General features: G+C 38.0%; 1 protein-coding gene and 1 long non-coding RNA gene across 4 annotated transcripts in view; one reads left to right on the top strand and one right to left on the bottom strand.

Moving 5' to 3' along the window:
• Nucleotides 1–25124, bottom strand: part of MEGF10 (multiple EGF like domains 10) — a 101961-nt gene that overhangs the window by 24544 nt on the left and 52293 nt on the right. For all 3 annotated transcript variants that reach the window (XM_048050532.2, XM_066987978.1, XM_066987977.1), the window contains exons 7-14: nucleotides 23435–23681; nucleotides 22691–22811; nucleotides 20584–20720; nucleotides 17108–17320; nucleotides 11052–11226; nucleotides 10044–10164; nucleotides 6943–7106; nucleotides 3751–3853 (exon numbers count right to left, since the gene is read on the bottom strand). In XM_048050532.2, coding sequence (XP_047906489.2) covers nucleotides 3751–3853; nucleotides 6943–7106; nucleotides 10044–10164; nucleotides 11052–11226; nucleotides 17108–17320; nucleotides 20584–20720; nucleotides 22691–22811; nucleotides 23435–23681 — 1281 coding nt within the window. The remainder of the gene's footprint in view (nucleotides 1–3750; nucleotides 3854–6942; nucleotides 7107–10043; nucleotides 10165–11051; nucleotides 11227–17107; nucleotides 17321–20583; nucleotides 20721–22690; nucleotides 22812–23434; nucleotides 23682–25124) is intronic.
• Nucleotides 6321–13119, top strand: LOC136788932 (uncharacterized). Its single transcript, XR_010827553.1, has 3 exons — nucleotides 6321–6453; nucleotides 6549–6710; nucleotides 13004–13119. It is a non-coding gene; the product is annotated as an uncharacterized lncRNA (long non-coding RNA).

Raw genomic sequence — 25124 nt, 5'->3', positions numbered from 1 at the left:
TTTATTTCTGCAAAGTTATATAAACTCTTCCCTCTGATGAAATTCCCTGGAGAACAGAGCAGTAGAAAACTGCCCTGTTCAGAAGGCTGAGAAAAATGTTGCATTTAAAGTAGCTTCTCAGAAGCTTTATATGATTTTGTTGATATCAAAACATTTGGATTGCCTTGGATTCAGTAATTTATTCTTGTTAAAAAAGAAAAAAAAATAAAAGGAAAAAGAAAAACCTTCATTTGGGTTAGATAAGCATTAGACTGATCCAAAGTCATTTTCTCCCTCCCTTTGGGGGGATGAGGAGGGTGGGTGGGAGTAAGTAATACCAATAAATAGAAATTACTAAGTCTGATATTACTTTAACAAATCTAATAGAAAAAAATCTAACCTATTCTAATATAATTTGTTGCAGTTCAGTAGTTTCATGTCTGTGTGTCTGTGTCTGTCTGTCTGTGTGTGTGTGTGTAAAAAAATAAATTCTCCATCTGTTTCTCCACATATTATGCATCCACACATGTATTCAACAACTTTTCTTAATCCTGTGGACTAATGCTATCCTTGCAATGTAACGTTCCAGTACAGCTATTTGAGAACCTGTTTCTAAGATATTCTTTTTTTTTTAATTATTCTAAATATAAGTGTCTACACAAAGAACAGATTCCTCATGGGGTACTGCTCTGACATGTGAAGTGTGGGAGTAGGATTTTTCCAGGCACTCAGTATAAAGCAAACTATCCCATTTATGTCATGCCGTGTGTCTAGACATCACCAACATGTTGGAACTAGTCTGATACACACGCTGTTGAGATGACATCATCCAGGGACAGATACTCAATTATATCTATAATCACGTAAGAAGTCTTTTCCTAGTGAAATCTTTTTCCTTTCTAAACATGAAATTGAAACAAGCTTTTACTAAAGGCAAAAATATTTTATCCTCTTCAATACCTGAGTTCAAGCACAGTCAAGATTTCTGCTATGCCTGAAGTTCTTGTCACATACTTCATTAGCTATCCTGCACTGGTTGGAAATTTTTTGAATCTGTTATAAAAGTTGCCAGATTTTTATTATGGCCTTTCAAAACTACTTGTTTTAATCTGGCTTTATTCATTTACATACTTTTGGTCTCTGATGATTTCTCTCAGTATTAGAAAACTTGTAAGACTTATTTCAGACAGCAGCTCTAAAGCTTGTGAACATCCCTATCTGTCTACATCAAGGTTGCTCAAGATCAGCAACCGATCACATACTTTTTAATGTGGGTATTCTTTAATACATCTATGAACTTTAAAAAAAATCATATTTTAAACAGTTCCAAAAAATTTGAGGAAGTATGTCCAAACACACACATGCTACTCAGACTACCTGACAATGAGAGCATCAAAGGCTGTTGAAGTCATAACACGATCACCTAAAAGACAAAGCAGCATCTCTAGAAATATTAATCAATGGAATAATAGTTTGTATGTTTTTATCTTTTTTGTTCGTTTGTTTTGTTTACAATTCCCTCAAATCACTTCTATTGTTTTTGCATTATTGTAGTATTCATTTCCCAGAGGTATTTGAGTTCCTGACTGCAAGTCACAGTGTAGCTTGTGGGAAAAGAATAAATTCAATCAAATCCTACAACAGTTAGCTGAGTGCTGGTTATGGAAGCCTCTCTCTTTCACACTGAAAGGCGCAACAAGAGAGAGGTACAAGGAGAAAAGCCTCTCCAAAGGACTTGGCAGAATCTTACAAGCAAATTGCACAAATAAGGAATGGGTAAGTACTAATCAACCTGAACTGCAGACACAGCACTAAGTACCTTGAACACAATGTTTGTGATCCATCTACAGAGCTAAAAAAATAAACATGTGAAACTCAAAGTAGGGGGGGAGGGGAGGAGGAGGTCAATTGTTTCTCAGGACATTACAAGCGCAAAGCAAACTTTTTTGAGCAGAGTAATTTGCTAAACTTGTACATTAGATAACTTGTTGCAGGTTATTTGCTCATCTCCATTTAGTATGTCTGGAAGTATCAGAGAAAGAACAATACCATATTATATTCACAGAATCATGGAATATCCTGAGTTGGAAGTACTCACAAGGATCATCGAGTCCAACTCCTGGCTCCACACAGGACCACCCCAAAATCAGGCCAGATGTCTAAGAGCGTTGTCCAAGCACTTCTTGAACTCCGTCAGGCTCGGTGCCGTGACCACTGCCCTGGGGAGCCTGTCCCGGTGCCCAGCCACCTTTGGGTGCAGAACCTTTCCCTAGCACCCAGCCTGACCCTCCCCTGTCCCAGCTCCATGCCGTTCCCTCAGGTCCTGTCGCTGTCCCCAGAGAGCAGAGCTCAGCGCCTGACCCTCTGCTCCCCTCGTGAGGGAGCTGCAGGCCGCCATGAGGCCTCCCCTCGGCCTGCTCTGCTCGGGGCTGAACAAACCAAGGGACCTCAGTTGCTCCTCCTACCTCTTGCCCTCTACACCCTTCACCATCTTTGCAGCCCTCCTTTGGACACTCTCTAATAGTTCTATGTCCTTTTTAGACTGCCCCAAACTGCACACGGCAGTCAAGCTAAGAACACACCATCCCAGAGCAGAAAGGGATAATCCCTTCCCTCAGCTGGCTATCAGTGCTGTGACTGAGGCACTCCAGAGCACAGTTGGCCTTGCTGGCTGTCATGGCACACTGATGACTTATATTCAACTTGCTGTCAAACAAATCACTTTCTGTGGGGCTGCTCTCCAGCCTCTTGTCCCCGACCTGTATGTATAGTCAGAGTTGCCCCTTCCCAGGTGCAGAATCTGTCACTCACTCTTGTTAAAAACTTCATATTGTTGGTGATTGCCCAGCTCTCTAATTTGCCTAGATCTCTATTATACCTGAAAGCATAAAAAAAAATCCTTTCTTAAACCAGCAGAAACAAAACAGTGTGTTTTTCTTCCTGACTTCTCATCCTTAAATGGTATGAGTCCCTCCCTGAGATCAGACGCTTGCAACAGTACAGTATCACAGTGGGACACAAAGTCCTGAGCACTTGAATAGACAAACTTACAGTGTCAATTAGTCATTACTGATGATGGAAGAGCTTTTCTATCACTTACAGTAGAGATCTATGTGAGAACTAAATCTCCTAAAGCGACTAATTATTTCATGATGTTTCACGCTTCTGCATAGTTTCATCATGTTTTCAGAAATTCTGCTTTCCACAAACAGGGCGACAACAGTGCAAAACACGAATCTGATAAATTACTAAATACACATATTTCCTAAAGCCACAATGACAATATTGGAGAAACCTAGTTAAAAAAAAACGTGCAACTGTTTACACAATAATATATATATATATATATATATACACACACAGATTTTTTTTTTCAAAAGTTTGAGAAACCCATATGGCAACACAGCTTCTGCATGATTTACAATCTTTTTGGCTGCCTGATCAAAGCTTCCTCAGTTTCTGGATATGATGCTTCCCTACCAAAACTGCCAGCACAAACTTGATTATCTACAGTTGTTCCCCAGTTTCATGAGAAGTCATACTGTGGAGGTGCCCAAGCTGTAAGATTTCGCCTTCTATTTCCAGTTTTCTGTGGAACCCACACCCAACAAAGTTTCCATGCCTGTGAATCACAGGAAGGGACACAACAGCCACAGAACTGGCCCCTTCTTCTTCCAAGCCCACATATTCCTCCTCTACCCACAAAAAGGCAAGATCGAATACTGTCATACTGGAAACTTTCATCATACTTTGCAACAGTCTCTTTTGTACCTGACCATCCTGGTAGACAGCGACAGTAACCCGTGGTAGGATGACAACCATCTGCATGGCTGCAGTCACAGCGTTCAGCACAATCCATGCCATATGTGCCGTCCTGTGGCCAGGGGAAAAAAAAAAAAAAAAAAAGAAAAAAAAAAAGAGAGATGACGAGAACTGAGAGTTAGAGGAGAACAAGTTCTGGGCAGTCCTGCCTCAGAAAGAAACCTCAGATCTCTCCTAAGTCTGTAATCAGCTTACTTAATATAAAACTCTTCTGGCTTTTGGAAAAGTTTAATGTTGTACATTTTCATTTTTTCATCCAAGAGGAGAAGATAAAGAATTAATTAAATTCTCTTGACAAATCACAGACTAAGGGGTCTGGAAACTATGATTCAGAAAACAGTAGCCTATGTTATCAGTGGTAATAATGAAAGCTCTATTGTACTGTCCTTCTAACTTCCCTTACAGCTGAGTTCCTACTCTGGGACCCAGGGGTCCTAAATGGGAAAATAGTTCAGTTTCCTTTCTGTCTGAGACCCTGACATCTCCATATTTGCCAAAAAAGGATGCCATGTAAAGCCATAATTTCTAAAAGAGAGGAGCAAAACGTTATATTAAAATACATGTTCAGAGTGAAGTTTATTGCATAAACAATGCAAACTATACTACTTTCTTCTAATTAACAATCTTTTCTTCTGCACTACATTATATACTATGTTAAAAAGAGTTCTTTGTGTATGATATAGAACAAAAAAATAAAATTATATTTTGGCTGTGGAGCATTTTTGAACCCACAAAGAAGGTTATCAAGAGCTGAATGTAATGTTACAAGCTGAATATCCTTCTCAGTGTGTTCAGCTGTGCCAAAAGAACATTGCCAGTTTTCATGGCACTATATCTGAATATCTGAATTTGACTTTCTCCTTCTTCAGTAGAACGTGGCACATACTTCTAGGCAATAATTCCATACAAAATCACTCTAAGAAAATGAAAAGAGCAAAACGTTTGCAAAAAAAAACAATGAAGAAAGATCCAAGGAAAAATACAATATAATTTCAGGTAATACTTCCCGGGCTATCCACACCAAAGGAAAAAAAAAAGGGGGGGGGAACATGTCAGGTTTAACCAATCATTTACATTCAAGACTAAAAATTGGTCACAGTCACATTAAAAACTGGAATAAAACCTGTATCAAAATTCATCTGCTGTTCTTTGATGTTCGTGCCTACATTTCTGTAAAGTTACACAGGATTTATCTATTCAATCCCCAGTCTTTAAAGTCTCAAGTAGAAAAAAATCAAATATTAATTGAAAATAAGTAGTGTTTTGCCCATCTCAATAATCCATTTTTATAGAGAGAAAAATAAAAGATTAAGAAAGGCAATTCCTATGCATTTAATCAGATTTGGAGAGAAAGAATGAAAGAAAACTCTCAAATATATTGTTGAAAAGAGGTAATTCTTCTAGTCTGCTATGTATGTTTTCCAAACTTCAGTCAAATCTTGATTAACAATCTGAGCAAGGATATTGATTTTCTAAACTTAATGAAACATATTGAAATCCATCAATTTAAATAAACTGTCTGCATATGTTGCTCAAACAAGAAAAACATTCAGATGACATTGGACCCATGAGAATTATATTTCTCTTTATTCTCCCACTCTGGAATTTTGAGGTAGAATATGCACTACAGTGTGTAAATGTTTATGGACATTATTTGATGCAGAGAGAGAAAAACTGGGAAAAAGAGAGAGACTAAGACACTGAGTGTGGGAATGCTGAGTTATTTGAGACAGAAATTCTTTTGAGCATTATTTTGCTATATTTGGAACAATGGAACAAATGGCATAAAACAATACCTATTTTTTTAATAAGTTACTTTTGGAAGTTAATGAGCTTGGGTAATCTTCAAAATTGGACACTAAGTGATAAACAAAGCAGCTTTAGAAACAAAAATAAATAGTCTTCTGATGGAGATGCATTTGTTGGAAATACTGCATAAACACACACCGTAGACATTCTAATCAGCTTTCCAGAATATTTCAGAATTTGTTTGCCACTTAACTTACTATATCAGAATCAGCATATGCTATACCACAACAGTTCAATAGATCAAATTTTTATTCAAAACAAAGGTGTGTCTTCCAGTCATATGCTGTAGTTCGGGTACTGTTATCATATTACTGCTAAGCAGAGCTAATCCAAAATGACAGAAGCTTGAATACGACATAGGTGGAGAATTTACATGGTTCATGTAAATTCAAAGGACAGGTAAAGGAGAGCAGAGGGAACTTTTTAAACAAAACAAAACAAAAAAAACACTGAAGTTTGTTTAAAATCTCCCAGAAAATTGAACCCTGCCATTGGAAAAGACAGAATCTGGAAAGCCACATTTATCCACAGAAAATTTTTCTTTTTTTTTCTTTTTTTTTTTCTTTTTCTTTATGAAATGTACTTACAACAATTGAATAGTAAATTGCTTTTGCATTTTTCAATTTTTTGTATTTTGAAATTAAATATTTTTATGGCTTCTCTCGGTTACAGATTGCAATGTGGAACAAAACTGATTAGAAATTTGTCTTCGTCTATGCAGTGATTTCTAATTGTGCCGTTCTCAAAGTCTGGGAGATGATGGAAGTTCGAGTCCTGATACAAAAGTAAAGATCTGTCATGGGACTGGGTGAAAAGAGTGCTTTCTCATGTGTGGCTGAGAAGGTAGGAAAGTTTATCACAGATATAAGATAATTAAAATTATGTTGTTAGATGTGGAATATATTTTTGCTACATTTTTCTCTCATCATTTTTCCTAGAAATAGTTTAACAGAAGCAGTTTGGATGGCATGTGATGCTGAAAAAAAAATAAAAAATTTGGTACTGAGTGTTTCCACATATTCTACAGGAGCTTGTGAAAAGTCTCAGGTTAAACGTTCCAGTATGAAAGCAGAAGAAATGTTCAGCTGTGCATCTTCATTGTACGTATTCATTTTTTGTGTGGCTATCTATTCTGTTTGCTTTAGTGTGCTGCATGGTAGGATTCTTCCAGAAGATTTTTTGGTGTGTGTTTCTGATCTTGAACCCAGTAAAATATGGGCTATCAGGTACAGAGCTCTTTAGGATTTACACCCATGAAGTCAGGAGAATCACAGGAGTGTCCCCTTGCCCAGTATTCCACAGTGCAATACTGAGCAAAAATTATTAAACTACCTGACAAGGGAGTTCGCACTTTTCTCCTCTCCAGCCTGGGGCACACGTACAGGTTCCATCCAGAGCATTGCAAGCCCCTCCATTAAGACACTGGCAAGTCAAGTTACAGCCAAGTCCCCAGGTACCGCTGGGACAATTGATTGAGCAGTCTACACCATGCCAACCTGCCAAGAATAAGAATTAAAGTGACAAATGAATCAGGTTTCCCTCCATTCCTCACTAAGGACATGTTTCCCTCCATGTCCCATTTGGAATCTCTGAGATGCGCAGTACCAGTAACATTAACTACAGGACACTATTAGCTGTTTCAGCTGATTTGTCTGGATTTGAGTAAAGGAGCTGAAGGGCACCTTGTAACATCTGTGCACAGCACATACTTTGCAGATGGGTGCCAACATATGAGAGCTATTGATGAGAGATCTGAAAGGAAAACACAGACACCTTGAAATTTTGCTGAGAAGCACCAAATTATGTTGAAAGTTTTAAAGGACGGCCTGAAAAAATCAGGAATATTTTCCCTACACTTAAGCTGCTGCTTTCATAATTCTTCCACCATTATTCAATAGACAGTTCTGCAGCACAGTTTTAACAGAAATCTTAGACTCTTCCCAAACCCTGCCTCCCTTCCCTGCTAAAAAAAAGTAAAAATCCACCCCCCTCCCCCCCCCAAAAAAAGAAGAAAAAACGCTATAGAGAAAGCATAACAGCAAAGTAAAGTGTAGGTTGGATTTCTTCAAGGACACATAGAAGACATTTTAGATGATTTCTATACTTCTCTCCAAATACAAAATAGATTGCAATGGAAAGTGTTTCTAAAATGCAGCATTCACCACTGATTATGCCTGATAGCAATGATTCACAGACTGTGCTCTGGATAGACAGAAATATAAATAGGTTTTCAAAAATGTGATCATCTATTGGATATGACAGAAACTGAGTGAGCCAGTCATATGTTAACAACACCAATGACACAGGCCAAGTTGCTAATTTTGTACCTTGTTTACACTAAGTGAAGGGAAAAATAATTCTGCGCTGAGCCTAATCAATAAACTATGCAAAACACGTGTATTGAAATAAAGCTGCCTCGTGCCCTAGGTTGATAACTTCAGAGTTTAGGGGTCATTTCAGGAAAATGTTATACTGTAGTAGATAGAAAATTGAGATATTTTCTCTAAGTGTCTTTCAAGTTTTTTAAAGTTTCCTTCTACACTTCCTAAAAGAGCTTCCCATATCATAAGCACTATTAAAAGTGGCAATCCCATGAGAAATAACATCAGGTTTGGAATCCTTCTAAGGCAGACAGGTTATATTTTCCAGCCACGTGCTGACCCACCCACACTAACCTGTTTCGCTGAGTTTTGCTCAGAGCTAGAGCAGCCTCATTCCTAACATAATGCCTGAACAGCAATGTGACTATTAGTTCAAAAAGCAGAGGCAGGATTTTCTTAAAGACGGGGTGAAGCAGGCAAGATATGTAGTTATATGCAACATTCAAAAACTGGAAGGTATTCTCACTTCACTGAAATCAACGGGATTTTCATCACTGGCTCAGTGGTGTCATACCAACCTCCAAAACGCTGGGCACCTGAGATATTCCGTATGTGGGAAATACCTCTAATTATTAGGGACAACATGGAAAGATACATTATGTTATTGCTTTTGACTTAGTGCTTTGATCCAACAACATCTTTTACACGACAAGTGTTGGGTTTCAGTTTAATAAATCCATTTCACCATTTGCTGTACTTTTCCAGTGCAGCATGACTAAAATGCACAAGAAGATAGGATGATTTGTGGCTCAAGTAGTTTCTCTCCTCACAATGCAGCTACTCTGTAGACATGCAACAGAGTCAAATCTGCTCCATTGTCTCTGGACAGAAAACAGAAGAACAGAAGCTGGGAACTCTGCATATTCACTGCAGGGCTGATTTAATTGTAACAATCCCCAACAAAATTTGGGGTTGGAACTAGTTGATCTTTAAGGTCCCTTCCAACCTGAGCCATCCTATGAAAATTCGCAGCCATTTGTCTACGTTTCCTCTTACATTTCTTCTCCACTCTCAACCTTTCTGGCATAGCATTTGCTTGGGAGCATTCAACAGCTTTCCCCCTCTCTTCTAAGCAGTTCAGCATCACAGCTAAGAGATGCTTGTCTTTAAATCCTTCCTCACAGCAGAAACAAAGCAAAAAAAGCAACAGGCTATCAGTGTGTATTTCAAGAGGGGATCTTTAAGTGGAGCTTAGAATTATATTTTTGGTTAAACAGGAACTCCATGTAGATTTTAAAATCTTAGAATGTGAAAAGATCTCTGCAAAATGCACCTGAGGGTGTCAGACATCCTTATTCCTGCCAAAAGCATATGCTGCTGGGAGACTTGGAGGCAGGCAGGCACATACAGTTTCTGGAGGAGGTATGCTGACCATCAAAATTACTGTTGGGAGGAGAGCTGTTCAGCAGAGGGGCTGAAAGGCCTGAGTCCACTCACAGTAATGCTGGTAGATGCAGAAAGTTTTGGAAGCAGGGAGCAGAAGACAGCACTGTTGATGGTGTCCTGAAGTTAATAAGGGGGTTAGACAAAGATTTTTCAGAGAACTGCTGAGAAAAACAGTATTCAAGAAGAAAAACTCGCCGGAAGATATCCACGTCAGTGCTAAAATGGCAGGAAAGAAGACTGTGCCTCCATGGTACTGAGATGGGTGAGGATAGCAGACAGAGGTGGTATTCATCCAGATGGAGCGGAAATGGGGCTAAGTGTTTTGGCCAGGTAGGCTGACAACACATACATTGCATACCAGTAGTCATTCTAGCAGCTCATAGCCCTGCCATGAGAGACAAGTGGCAGCCCATCTCTGAGTAAATAAATACTAGTAATTCACCAAGCCATGGTATCCATATCTTTCAGAATGAACACAAAGTACATGTTCTTCTTCCTGAGCAGATGTCCACCCATTTTTCACCTCCCAGTTCAGCAGAAGCATAAAGTATTGAATATATGGTCTTCTAGGGTGTCTTCTGTTAATCAAATGTCCTGCTTCCTCTCTACTTCAAGCACCCAACTTGATTTTATGATTATAGAAAGTTAACCTGAAGACATACTTACCTGCTTTGCAGGTACAAGAACCATCTACTGGTGAACAGATGGCTTCGTTTTTACAGTTGCACACAGAAGAACAGTTCACTCCATAGGTCCCCGGAAGACAAGGAGTACCACAATCAGCACCCTGGATTATACCAGAAACAGAGTCTAAAAACTCTTCCAGGAAGATCAGGCAATACAATTGTATCTTTAACAAGTGACCTAGACATGCGATTGACTGACTGCGATCACTGACTCAGGTGCTACAACAGTCAGAAAACATACAACTCACGACTGTTCTACGTTGTCACTAAGTTATTCTGAATTTAGCAAAAGGGAGTCCTTAGTGCTGTGCTCTTCATGGCTTCTAGGTCTACATAAAACCACTAGCTTTCTATCAGTTGTTATGAGAGCTCATCACACATAGTGAACAGCACATGGTGAGATCAATGCACAGTATTTTCAGTAATAAGGAAGCCTTTTGCAAAACCAAAACGCACTAATATAGTAGTTTAATAGAAAATAATATGGCTTGTAAGATATTTTTAATTAATTTGGTTGAACTATTATTCCTAGAAGAACAGTCATACTGTAAAATGTTTTCTGTATTAGATTATAAGCATCCAATGCACAGACAACAGCAAATGTGTAAAAGCTACTGAATCCCAAACTGTAAAAACAAATGTCTTTGTCTAGAGTTTCTGTGAATGGAGCATGAGGAGTTGATGCAGTAGGATAATGACTGAAAACTATACTTCCTTTTTTACACCTCAGGAGTACCTGCTCATTAGTACCAATGTCTTATAAAGCAATGAACTTTTATTTGTTAAAATGGTTTCATTTCAGTACTGAGAGCTAATCACAAATTTTGCCTTTCTAGGGCCTTATCCTGTAATACAGCCAGTGGTACCCAAACACCCTTTTCTCTCCTTTCCTGTGGTAGAGACAGGGCACTCTGGCATCTTGAACAATTTCACACTTAACTAAAGGCAGAGGAGTTGAAAATGGACTGTGAAAGTGAAATGTATTTACCTTAAATCCAGGGGCACAGGTGCATTTTCCAGTCACACTGTCACAGTCAGCACCATTTTGGCAGCTGCAAATCTGCTGACAAGACTCACCATAGAACCCCGGGGAACATGTCTCGTTGCAGTAGAGTCCAGACCAGCCAGGCTTGCAGGAGCATTCCCCAGACATAGGGTGACAGCTGCCAGGAGGGGATGAAAGGATAAATAATTCAGAACTAAACATGACACCAATATTTTTTTCCAGAGAACAAAATGCTGTTATAGATCGGTTGCATAAAGGATCTTGTATTCTATGCATAGAGATGGTTTTCCTCCCCAAACCGCAGAACAGAAGGGATATATAAATGCATGCTAACTAAGATAAGAAAAAGCAGCATTATACAACAGATAGACATTTTGGTAGAACATGGAAAGAAAAAAAGATAGATCATTTTTCTGTGGCTTGCTGAAAACAAACTTCTGTCTTAAAACATAGGTTTTACTATAAAATGCATAACAATAGTTACAAGTATTAATGTGATGAAAGCATTAAATTCCCCAAAATGTATCACTAGGTTTCCATTGTAGGTAAACTGGGACCCTTTTCATAACTCCACCTATATTCATCAGTGTTTTGTCTAAGAAATATGATGCTTTACAAAAATAATATTATTTTAGCATTGGATGTTGTGGTAACACAACATCTGATCAACAGCAAGCTCCTTTTTGATAAACCTTTGGTTGAAAAGAGGACAACTAGCAACTTCAGATATACCATCAGACTTGTGACCTTCTGAAGAGTATCTCCCCTGTGTTGGCCATACCTGGTAGGAGACCAGCTGTCCCTACCTGGAACAGCAGTTCCATTGAAGGGCCAGTCAGACAGCTGTTGCCTCATGACAAATGGACATCATCAGCTGTGCTAAGATGTATGTGCTGGAAAAGCGGACACAATGGGGTGCTCTGTAGCGCTCTGGCAGACAAAGCACTTGCTTAATTCTCACCAAAGGAAAGCCTTAACATCCAAATCCAATATATTTACAATGGGAAGACTGTTTAAAGATATTTGTCTCCACTGATTGAAGTGAAGTTCCTTTAAGTGTGCTGGAAAAAATGTGCCTTCGTCCAGACACATTAAATGATCCATGACAAGAGCCTGATTCTGCAAGACTTGCTGACGTGTGGGGGTGTGTATTTTTCTAACCATCTGAAAGTTTGAAAAAACACCTACTACACTTTTAGGTGATATAAGTAATAACAATGTTCTTTGGAAAAGTTGCATCACAACAAGAAAAAGCAGTATTAGTTGCAACTGTTCTTGGTCTCAAGGTATATTATTTCAAACCAGAAATTTCTTGTTGACAAACGCAACCACCTGATAATGTAGTGATGATCACAGAAAGCACAAATTATAAAGGTATGGGATGATATTATGCCTACATAATTAATATGTCTCCATATTATTGCCTACACTATAAAACTCCAAGAATTTGGGGATTATGAAGAAATTAAAATCTATTTTTAAAAGTATTAAGCTAGTTTACATAAAGTGAGAGGAAAAGTCTTTTCAACTAAATGATACATGCATAATTGGTTCAAAACTCATGGTATTCAAAGTCAACAGTACTGGTTATTTATTCAGCTATAAGTATACTTACTGTGGAATAAACTGAAACAGAACTATTCTCGTACAAAACGAACGTGAGATTATGAAAGCACATGATACAGCAGGAGAATCAGATTTGTACCCTAGTCATAACTCCTTCTTGTAGGTACCCAAGTGGCATTTTGGATCCAATTCCCCTGTTTCTTACCAGCAGAGGAATACAGGGACAGGCATATGGAAAGATGGTTCAATCCATAACTGAATAGTCATTAGAATATGAATTAGAATATATTTAAATTGTAAAATTAGTAGTACTGTCATTTTAAGACATAAATCCCAGCATTATTTGTTGTTGGCTTTTTTCCTTTCAGGAGAAGAGGAGACTACATGCATGAGCAAGCATTGGGTATGAAGCAGACAGAGGCATTGATATTCTGTGCCCCCCAGTGAGTGTTACTAAGGCATACTTGCACATATATTGATTGACACCAAAATTAGTATTCTGTAATTTGTAATTAGATGTAGGAAGCTGGAGCACTTCTGAAGCTTTTTGATGGGTTCTCATGCAGTTAGCTTAATTGGCAATAAGATTTATATGTTAAGATAGGGAAATAAAGAGATGTTGAGAGATGCTGCCAGTACATTTGCTCTTATTCCTGGTCTTTTGTTCACACTTTCTGGAAATACAACCTTATTTTGTACACAGACAAAAAATATTTCTGGATAGTTGATAATATATATTAGGAAGACTTAGATGAACTTCATCATTTCTAGTGATTTATATAGATTCTAAACTGCTACAGTAACCTGATACACCAAAATTCTGTATCAATTTATGCAGTACAAAATTTCCATGAAAAGTTCTACATGTATGTACAAGCCCATCAGAAAAATACAAAATTACAAGATGCCTGAATCTTGATTTTAAAAACACCCCCGGACTACCTGGGTTAAGCATGTATCACATCATAAAATTTCCTTCAACTGTATGTTTCTCAGAAAAGGCATAAGACAACAGAAATGCCATTAGGGCTCACGTCAAGAATAAACCCTAACTCCAGCCTTGAACTGTAGGAAATCATTGGTGATCCAGAATGACCACAGATGATACTACCTACAGGTGTGAACCAGTAGTGAAAGATCACCAGAAAGAGCTTAACAGAAGAGATCAAATTTAGCTTGGAGATCAAGCTGAAAGCAGTATGCATTCAGTAACACAGGTGCAATATAAATCCTTTGTAAAGCTTCTAAATAAATATGCAACTACGATCTGATCTCTTTAAATTTTTGAAACAATCATTAGGTGTTACTTGAGCAAAGCCATGATGAAACCAAGCCTAGCTGTGTTTTAGCCTAGAATGCTTCTGTAAAAAATGAGGTAGTAATGTTGACAAAAGCAGATCAAGGAGTCTTTTGTGCTCATTCCTGCAAACTAGATTATCATAATGACAAGTTTTAACAAGCCCCACATGCAGTGGGTGTGGGTGGCAGGCACGCATTGGTCTGCTCATACCATCTCACAGCACTGCTCATATCGAAGGGTGTTTTATGTGGTCATAGTCTCAACCAGCTAACTCTCACTCTAGTTTTATTCTTGACTACCTAGTGAAAAGGTGAAAAACCAACAGTGTCACCTAGTCACAGAGAACAGAGGGAGGTCTGTGTCTGATTTGAGCTCTAGCTCAAATCCTTTCATCCATATGACAAGATGTAACAGAGAAGAACCATTTGTAAAAAAATCACTTGACACAAGAGGGTTGTTATCTGCTGCTGTCCTCTGGGCACCTCAAAGGAAAAAAATCTCTCAAGTACATCTATATCTAACCCTTTATGGAATGCTTCGCTGCTGACATAGCCAAGAACAATGATGGGCATGCCACTCATTCCCAGGAACAGCTATAAACCAACAGCAGCAATGAAAGCCTTGTAGCTTATCCTACCCAAAACGTAAATTGACTCAGGTTTAAAAAAAGAAAGTCTGATTGGCAAAGCTGTTCTGATGAAATTTCCTCAATCAATATACAGGAATAGAAGTACATATTTTTGAATTATATCATGTATTTGTCCCTTTAAATACTTGAAGAAAATGGCTAGTTACATTCTTGTATGGTTCAACTTACCTACACGTATTTTACAGCAATTTTTTTTTTTCTGCTAAGCATTTTTTAATTAACCTTTAGTTCATTTTCTGAGCATTTTTTTATGCAAAAACATAAGCAATATCCCGGGGCTCAAGGCTGACCAACAGCTCCTCCTTGAGAACATCTAAACCAGTGGTCATACCCAGATGAAAGGTTCCTAGAAGTCCCATCAGAATACTAGATGTACAGACACACAAAGTTTATTCAAAGAAGGAAATATACCCCCTTTTAAGTAACCTGGAATTACTCACTGTTACGCTGCTAAATGGTTAATACCATGAAGATTCTTTGGCTACTACCAGCCTAAATATTACTTGTGGTAAGCAAGTAAGGGATGAGGCTATTCCCTGATGTGTTTAGCAAGTTGTCTCCTGGATGACTGATATTTAGTCACAGATGAACATAGCCAGGCACAACTGGCTTCCTACAAGATTCTCAAAAGCGTAAAGGAACATGTCCGCAAGGGAGCTTTCTCTTCCATTCTGTTCCTAAGATACCCTTTGATTTTTCTTATTCGGTGGTTTTAATCATTTCCTGACCTTAGGGGATGAAATGGATATGAAAAATACACTTGTAAAGTCATGAAAATTTTTGTTTTCCCCACTTTTATTATGCCTTTGCAAATGTGCTCCCATATCTAAAGTGCTGTTTTCATTTGTCATATGGATGTAAAAATGTTCAAAAAAAGACCAACCAACCATGTGTTACTGTTTACATGTGAACATTTGTGATCTGATTTGACCACAAGCTGTCTTGCAGCAGTATAAATGAAGAAACAGCTGTGTTGAACATGAATCAGAAGTAATCCCTGTAATATCAGAAATACTATACATGTAATGCATTCCTGTCAAACAAAGCTTCTACAACAGTCTACAGACAAATTTTCAGGAACGCAGCTAACCATAATTCATAACACAATAGTATTCAGTCTGCTAGCATAATTTGAGAGCTGGACACGTCAGCATTATAGTTCCATTTATTCTTGAATGCATTGCCCAGAGAATGAATAAATGGCTGGATTTTATGTTGAAAACTCAGGGTTGTTTTTTTTTTTTTTTTTCAAAAGGCTTTTCAAGTAAATGGGATAAACAGAAGTGCAAGCACACAACTGTGAAAGAGTATGAATGGAAAGTAAATTCAGTTTGCTGTCACACGGTTTGCCAGCAAAAGATATGTTGAACAACTCAGGCAATCCACAAAGTAATTTTTCACAGAGGCCTAGCAGGTATTTCCACATAAGTGCTTGAGTGTTTTAACATCACTTTTAAAATCTGACTAAAGGTTTCTGTTTCATCTGTGAGGAAAATTGCATCTTGTATACAAAGTACAGCACCATTCTATGCAACAGTCAATGATTTCTGCAATTTCTTCCACAACAGCTTTCAACAGCTGAACCTTACAGTATGCTCACAAAAGTTATATAAGGTACTGTGATTATTAATAAAGTCATGTATATAAACACATGCACAACAACCAAAGTATTTCATCAAAACAATTGTGTTTTGTTATAAGAAAAGAATTGTTCTATAAATATGTTGGCTTGCTTCAACTGACATTCCTCCTTCACAGCTGAAAGATTGTCTCTGAATAGCTAGTCTATAGATTTTCATAACAATATGTTCAACCAGTGTGGAATCCACGAAGACATACAAAACTCAAAAATAGGATTCATTATCCCTGAATGAAGAGAGATGTTAGAAGGTAAGCCAACTGGAAAACTATTTTCATTTGATTTCTAGGGATCAGATTTTAAGCTGTTTCTAGAAAAAAATGTTTAAGTGAAACAAACAAACAAAAAAGTGTTTCTGAAATCTAGGTTTACAGTTGCTAGGACTTCACAAATTTTTATTAAAAGAACCTACTCCAATTCTTATATACATATAGAGGGGGAGGAGAGGAGAAAGAGAAATGGATTCTCTTCTTATGCCATATCTCTTAATGTGATATCTTCATTGATTTCAATTCAGTTACTTCTCATTTACAATATGTGAGGATACTGGCTTCATATAGTGAACAATATAAAGATTTATTCATGTGGTAAATATAGACAAAGGTTATACTTTGTCTTATTTCATGAATCATTGATTGAATATGGAGGTTAATATTAAGATCAAATATAGTTGCAAGCACCAACATTCAGAAGGTCTGCATTGGTGTTTCCCTTCTTGACATGGTTAGAAAATACTAAGCATTCTCAGAAATCTTCAGCTGTTTCTGTTTGCATGAAAGTACATCAGGAAACATTTCTACATCAGATTTTTATTTTTTTTTCCAGATTCTGATTTCTATGTCCTATGCAGAAAAAGAAAACACACTAAAAGGTGTAAAGCCTACCTCCAGGTATTAGGCAAGTGGCAGGGACACTTTTTGTCACATTTAAGACCATAAACTCCCTCAGGGCAAAGCCTTGTTTCGCAGCGCTCTCCAGTATATCCTGGTTCACAGAGACAAGCACCACTAATATGGTAGCATTTCCCACCATTCATACACTGGCAGGTCTCGGCACACCGTACTCCGTAAGTCCCCACCGGACACTCATCTTGGCATCTGTGAGAAAAACAAACAAACAAAAATTAGGTTTACTTCCCATAAACTACAGTTCAGTGGGATTTAAGGGAAATAGGGTTTATGAGGAATTTCTAACACAGGTCTAAAACTCCTCATAAGTAGAGTAGGAATTTATATAACTTTATATTTAAAAGTGTCTGTCTCTTTGTCTTCCTTTGCTGCTTAGTAAGAAAGACTTTAAAACATTGCTTCTGCAGACTTCTCTGGAAAAGGTCTCCCGTCTCTCCAATAAAAGAGACAACATGCATATGCAGATGCAGACCACTGCATTTCTCATTCAATAAACAGAACAAAAACGAATCCTCTTAAATTAGATCTTAGGTATGAAATGGAAAAAATTGTCACTTTTTAAGTGTTCTGGATTCTACACCTAGTAATACTGTGAACAGCCAGCAGACATCTGTGACTCAGGCTCGGAGATTCCCTGGCAACTGCTATCAGCTGACTCCAAAGAGAGTATTTTCTAACTATGTTTGCAAACCTGTGAAGTTTCCAGAATACCTTTATTTTCAGAATTTTACACTAAACTTTTTTTTTGAAGTCGATTTTGTCCTTCAAAAATTCATAGAACAAAATAGGAAAATCTTCAAGATCCCCAAATTCTTTCTTTCATCTGACTTTACTTATGTTCATATGTTAGAAAAAAAGCTCGGTTTAACCCATATGGAAGAGTAGTAATAATTTTTGTTGCTCCTTAAGCAGAATGTTTCCTAATAAAGACAGGTCTTCACCAAACCTTTCCCTTTCATTCACAGAGCTTTCAGAAGACAAATGTTTAAGTTAAGTTGTATTGCTTTAATGTTTTACATATTAAAGAAATTTAACTTAATTATCAGACTGTATGGTTAGATGTCCAGCCTGACTACTAAAAACTAATTTCTAATACCCCACTTCTATAACTTGCAAATCAATTACTAAGGAGTTTCAAAAGTTCATTTGGTTTCTAAAGTTCATAAAGTTCATTTGGTGATTTTAAGAAACGCAATGCAAGTTCATTTTTTTCAGCTTTAACTGTCAATAGTTCTACAGCATAACTAAAGTTTCCAGCAATAAGTACACTTAAAATATTTTATATGTGCATCAGGGTAGACCTCTCAGCTAAACATGTTCATGCCTTGGGGCCAGGGATGACAACATTTCATAGCTTACATGACACAAAATATCCCCATATTCATCTATGCAAGCATCCTATAAACTATGAATTATGTTTACCAGTCCACAGAAACAAAAAAATAAAACAGTTAAATATCAAAGCTTCAGATCAGAACATGATGACACTGAAGGTGTGAGGTCTGCTGTCAACTTAGCATGGAATATCACCACATAACATCTTCTGCAATTTGGATGCCTGTAAATTATATCAAGTTACAGATCACTTGTTAATATGGCACACTGTTAATGCTTTTATCAGATTGTAACCTGCCCATTTCCCCAGTCTTATAAAAGAATCTCCCTGTTGGTCTCTTTCCATTTTTCTTATGCATTTTCTTATAGCATTTTTTTTTTGTAATTATTTCTTCTTTTATGGTTGATGGTTTGTTTCAGGAGAGTTTCAAAGACTAGTACGATACAAGACACTGCAACATGTAATAATTTAGCAAAGCCCTCTGACTGAGGTAGAATAGGAAGTCGTGTTCATTTCACACTTCTGCAGTGTTTGCCTCAAATTGATATAAATACCTTGAAACTTCTGGACAACACTATCCCTGCTCAGAGTGGAGCCAGCAATAAAATCCCTTTTACTTTAGAGGTAGAGCATTACACTAAAGTGGACAGCCCTGTCTCAATCTTTCTTAACGTAGTTATACAAATAAAGGTGAGAATGAAATCTCTCCAAATGACAATCAATGACCCCAGGCAAATTAGACAAAATTTAACCTTCCTACTTCTTTTTAATTTCATCTTCTTCAGCTTCAAAAAGTTTTAGTTTAAGTTGCATTCCCTTGTGTTAATATGCCCTAGGAGTTCTCTGTTTCTTGCTGTTAGACCAAGTTCCAGGAGTCACTACCACACTGAAATCTCAGACAAACACCACTAAGTTACAAACAAAAGTGAAGAATAGCTTAGCACCTTTAAAGATTGTCCTTTTTGCTGCTGGTATGTCCATGCAGCCAATGCCCACACAATTATTTTAATACATCCATCCCTTGCCAATCCATTGACGAGAAATAAGAACCAGCTGTCTACAACCTTGCTTCTGTCCCATTCCTGCCCTTAGAGTATCTTGAAAAACAAAAGAATTGCAAATACAGCCTGTTTTGCAGGAAAGAGGGAGCTCAGACTTGCAAAATGGATCACAATACTGCAACCTGTAAGGCATTTCAGACTACAGTCAGATTTAAATTCAAAGACATAAAATGTAACTGCTTTAAGAAACATCTGAGTGTGGTACGTGGATTCTCACATTGATACTCATTTGATTTCCCAGCTGAAATGTGTTTCTTTAAATGCATCTGCCACCTTCTGCACCGTTTCTTCACAGAAGCAAATTTAATTTTGGCAAGCTCTGGACTAATTGTGTCTCTTTTTCATGATTTTGTTTTCCCTTATGCCTGGCATGGCTCTCCCCATGTCCTGTGAACAGTTGCGTGGGAAGTACATATGGTTATAATACCTACTATTGTTGGCAGAGATCCCCTGGACTGACCCCAGTGATTAAGCTACTGCTGACTTCAGCAAATGAGTAGTGTGCTATTTAAAATAAATGCAGGAAAGCACTTCTTTTATACCTTTTTCCTGCCTTCACAAATGATGTCTTGCTATGTTTTCATTTCTCTGACATCTACTACAGATTTTTTAACAGCAAAGTCAGAAAATAATGAAGTTTCAGTACTTTGTTTGAATGGAATACTTTATGAGATAACTCTCCAGCATGCTCATTTTGAAGAGGAGCTGGATGAGCTTTCCTTTCTACTACCACTGCCAAACATCTGCACAAAACCAAGAGCTTCCCACCTTGCCCCACAGCCCAAACTGCATTATTCTGCACAGCGCTCAAATGAAGACACACAGGATACTGGCAGCTCATGTGACACAGCAGAAAAATCCTGAAACTGAGCAAATCTCCACAGAATAGTAATCATGTGACCCAACGTCAGCTAAGCAACATCGCAAACATTTCACAAAACTCTTAATCATATCATGGGCATTCTCATTCATCTTTCTAACAGCTTCTTAATTTTCTCTGTTGTAGCAGACCCCTTGCAGTTTCAGCAGTCTCATAAAAAAAGAATTTTACTTACCGTTCCCCTGTGTAACCTGGGCTGCAATGGCATTGACCTGTTGCTGAGTCACAGGTCCCTCCATTGTGGCACTGACACTCCTGGGAACAATTTTTCCCATAACGACCCTCAGGACAAGGCTGACCACAAACTGTGCCCTGTGTATACAGGAAAAAAAAAAAAAAAGCCTTAACATTAGGTTTGGAATTGCAGGTCAGATGGACAGTGAAGAAAGGTTTGTAATGAAGGAAGATCAAGATCATGCCACTCATCCAGTGCTGATCTTGGAAATGCCAGGCTCCTCTTCAGCTTTAAACACAGGGTACACTTCAGCAATGTAGGAACAATCTGCTAGGATTTCCATTTTGCAGGCCAAAGTTCACGGAAAACACTATCTCTAAGCAACAATGAAAACACTCAGACATTTAAGACTAATTGATGTCAATCTCTTCCCAATTTCTTTATCAGGAGTAGTATACGTCAAGACATCCAGAAATGCCCTCCAATGAATAGTGGCTTACAAATCTGTAATTACTCTAATGCCCCAATTATACTACTTTATGATCTTTTTTTTTTTTTTCCCTGACAAAAGGAAAAGCTCTTTAATTTCACTGAAAGCAGTATATATTAAAAGCTTCGGTAGGATTTCTGCTTCTTTTCCACAGGTTTTGAATTTCTGCACTGCTAATTACATCATTGGGATTAACTGCACCTATGTAGTGATAGAAGTATCAGACTTTAAGACTTTTAAGACGCTAATTCAAGAGAAGCAGATTTACAAGTATCTCAGACAAAAAATACACAGGAATTTTAGCAAACATAAGATAATACAGAGCTTGTACCTGGCTTCTTTATGCCATCATTACATGAAAAGCAAAAAAGATTATGCTGACAAAATTGTGTTTCACAAAATTGAAAAATCTAAAACTAACAAGTTATGCTTAAATAACTACAATGGAAAATTAGTCAATGAGATACATAACGAGTAATTTATCAGTTAAGACACACATTGGTATAAAATTTCCATCACTTCTTCATAGGCTATATTGTTTTTCATTAGCTGCATTGAGAATAATAGAGAATGTAAAGAATTTATGCAAATATTTTGAGTATTTGCATAAATTTATTTGCTTAGATTTATCATTAATTTCTGTTCTTCTATCATGAAGAGGAATAAAAAGTAAAAATTACCATAATCCAAGCTAGGGAGACAGTAAACAGTGCTATTCAAACACACAAAGAGACATCATCCACTTTCCGAAAAGTTCTCTACTTGGTGAAAAACTTACCCCCACCACAAAAGTCCTCATGTACTGTGAGATAATTAGAAGAACAATGTTTTTTTTTTTACCCACCATGGAAATGTACATTAAAAAAATTATTAATAAATACAATCGATAAATATTATCTGCAACTGTATTTTAAGAAAATAGTTGGGCTTTTATTACTTCCAACTTTTTGGTCACCTTCCAACTCCATTTTTTTTCCAACTCAGAATTGGCATGCCAGCCTTGTGGTAAGGAAGCCTACAGGCAAGCGAGGAAGTTCATTTGTAGCTCAGAGGTCAATTCTTCTTTCCCATACCCACTGACAAAAGGGTAGGAAGTCTAAAGATAATGTCCAAGATCTGATGTTCTATTTCTGTCAGCACCATTTAACCATTTAACATGGTACTTTGGTGTTTTCTTGGAAATGTATGCATACCATACACTTGAGAACAAATAAAAAATCCACCACAACCAATGAATAAATTTCAAAAAATTAACCTTTCTCTATGGAGGTATCCAGGGAGGTTATAATCTCCCTAAAGCACCAAATTATATCTAGAAATGAGCACCTTCTAGACCAAATTTAAAGGATATTGTCTCTTCATTGTGTGATTCATGTCCTTAGCATTCCAGAATCTTACATGGTTAAAAAGGCAGCACAGAACTGGAGGACTTTCAGTAACAGATGGTTTTGCAAGTATTTTATTCCAGTCCCTTATGCTAAAATACACTTCTTATTACTCCTGGCTACAGGGAGACTGCATTTGCTATACTAATTGGCTATCCATTTCTGATGCTGCCTGAAATCTACAAATATGGAAATTTTATGGGGCCGTGTTGATTTCAGAAAGTGTTATTACCATCCATCCCGACGGGCAGGCACACTCCCCAGTCACGTGGTGACAGATGCCTCCATTCTGGCAGGGGCACCTCTCCTCGCACTGCGGCCCGTGCTTCCCAGGGGGACAGAGATCCTCGCAGCTGGAGAGTTGGTGCACAACAGACAACTGTTACTTCAGCACGCGCCCCAGTCTCCAGCCACCTCTTCATTTTTAATGCTATTGTTACATTTTCTAGCCAAAAGCATGCAACAGAAAGCAGTCCAAAATAAAGAGAAGCAAACTGAATATTCTATAGCATCCATGAAAAAGCAAAGCAAAACAAAACAAAACAAAAAAAAATACAACTAGGAAACAGACATAGCAATCTAGGCATTGTTTCTTCATAAACATGTTTTTTTCTGCAGTGGTTGGTGTTCATTCACTTCTGCTGACAAAGCTCAAAATATATTCTGCTAGGACGAAACCAAATCACTGTTTCAACGCAGTTTTCCAAACTTGTAGCCAAACGATCCTCATGGTTGTCATAAAGAAGCTCCTGCTGCTACTTTTTGTGGCTTTTACTTAGCAGCGCAGATCAAGAGGACTTGAGGACGCACTGAAATACGGTTTGCACAGCGGCTTCTCAGCCAGCCCTGCTTCCCTGTGTTACACAGCAGAACGAACAACAACTCAGTGGCAGAATTTACTCCAGACTTTCTTTCTCCTGTTAGCACTATTTAAAGCCTTAACCTTCCCCCAGGATATAATACGCCCTCTGCTTACAAGGCACCAGTGTATCCAGGAGGACATCTGCACTCTCCAGTCACATGGTCACAGGTGGCTCCATTTTGACACTGGCATTTTTGATGGCAGTCATTTCCATACATCCCTTGGTCACAGCGCTCCTCGCAGCGCCAGCCTTTGAACCCCGAGGAACAGTGGCATGCTCCAGTGATGGGGTTGCATAAGGCTCTGTTTTTGCACTGGCAACGGCTGCTGCAGTGAGGTCCCCAGTGGTCAGGGTCACATGCTGAAAGGGCAGAAGTAACAATTTATAGCACTTTTGTAATAGCTCGTGGTAGAGCACTGAAGATACTATGAGTCAACCATAAAAAAAGAAAGAAAAAAAAGAAAAAAAATTATAAACCAGAAATGGTTATGTGGTGCTTCCTCAGCTCCTTAATAGAAATTAACTACTTGGTGTTAAAACATCTGGATGTTACAGTTTTGGTTATCCAACGTGTTGTCACAATCACTCAAGTGCATCTTTTCTCGTCTGCCCCAATGCAGCCCATTAAACCCTACAAGCAAACCAGGCAGGATATTTCAGCATCAAAAGAAAAAACACATTGTTTAGGAAGAAATTTTTCTTAAGTGAGAAACATGGGAATTCTGTAAATAGCCGGAAGATTAAGGTCACCCAGAGTTCAACAGGAATGTGCTAATCATATGGTCAAATGACCTGGTTTTATTTTTATGTTTTGTTGATAACAGCAATGCAACAGAAAAGCCTCAATTGCAGCTACTGGTAGTCTGGGCTCTCCCCTTGGTGACTGACAAGCACTGTTCTCCCCGTCTTCTCCTGGGGCAAAAAAGCCAGGCAGAGAACAGGCACGCTTTCCGAGAGTAAGACGACGTAATTCAAGACACATCCTCAGGGTAGAAATTATTGAGCTATGGGAGCTGTTCACTTAGGCTACACAAATAAAAAGGGATTAAGGTCTTTTAAAGAATCTTTTCCTTAAGATTTTTTTTCCCCAGTAAAGGTCACAAGAATGTGCATGCTTAACGGAGATATTGCTAGCAACTAGACGCAAGAAAATGCAGAGCAACCTAAGGCATTGTATTATACGCACTCAGCAGTACTTTCAAACTGACAGAGTGACTGTCCATCTGATTACTGCCAAAGTTTCTCCATTTACCTATTTGAAGATGCTTATTTTCTGTTCTGAACTATACACACAACACACTGCTGTCTGTGGCACACAGCATGTCACAAGATGCCTTTACCCTTGATAACTCATGTTCATTCACAACTTGTATATACTTATTTTCAATGTCTGCATGGAACAGAACATGTAATCTGCTTAATCAGTCCTCAAATTGTCCTCAGCAAACTAGATATTTGGAGATATATGTAAGGGCAGTGGGACTTCTGAGACAGTTGCATGTCTCTGATCCCTATACTTTTTTTTACTTAACAGATTAGTCTGGATTCAGATAACAGTCATCCTTCTGCTCCCAAACAAAATAGACAATTTCAATTTCAGTTATTCCTCATGGAATAATAATCAAAAACAAAAAAAGAGGTCCTGAGATGTCTGATAAACAGAAGAATTCAGACTGACCAACAGATCATGGATGTTCCCATGCAGAGCTCATTCAAGGATGAACGTAGCCTGAACCCACCCTATAATATAAAGACACAACAGACAGTGTTTGGTTGAAAAATTACAGCTTGTGTTCTTCCACC

Source organism: Anser cygnoides, chromosome Z (assembly GCF_040182565.1).
Source record: "Anser cygnoides isolate HZ-2024a breed goose chromosome Z, Taihu_goose_T2T_genome, whole genome shotgun sequence".
Classification (NCBI taxonomy): domain Eukaryota; kingdom Metazoa; phylum Chordata; class Aves; order Anseriformes; family Anatidae; genus Anser; species Anser cygnoides.
This window is presented reverse-complemented; position numbering and strand designations above follow the sequence as displayed.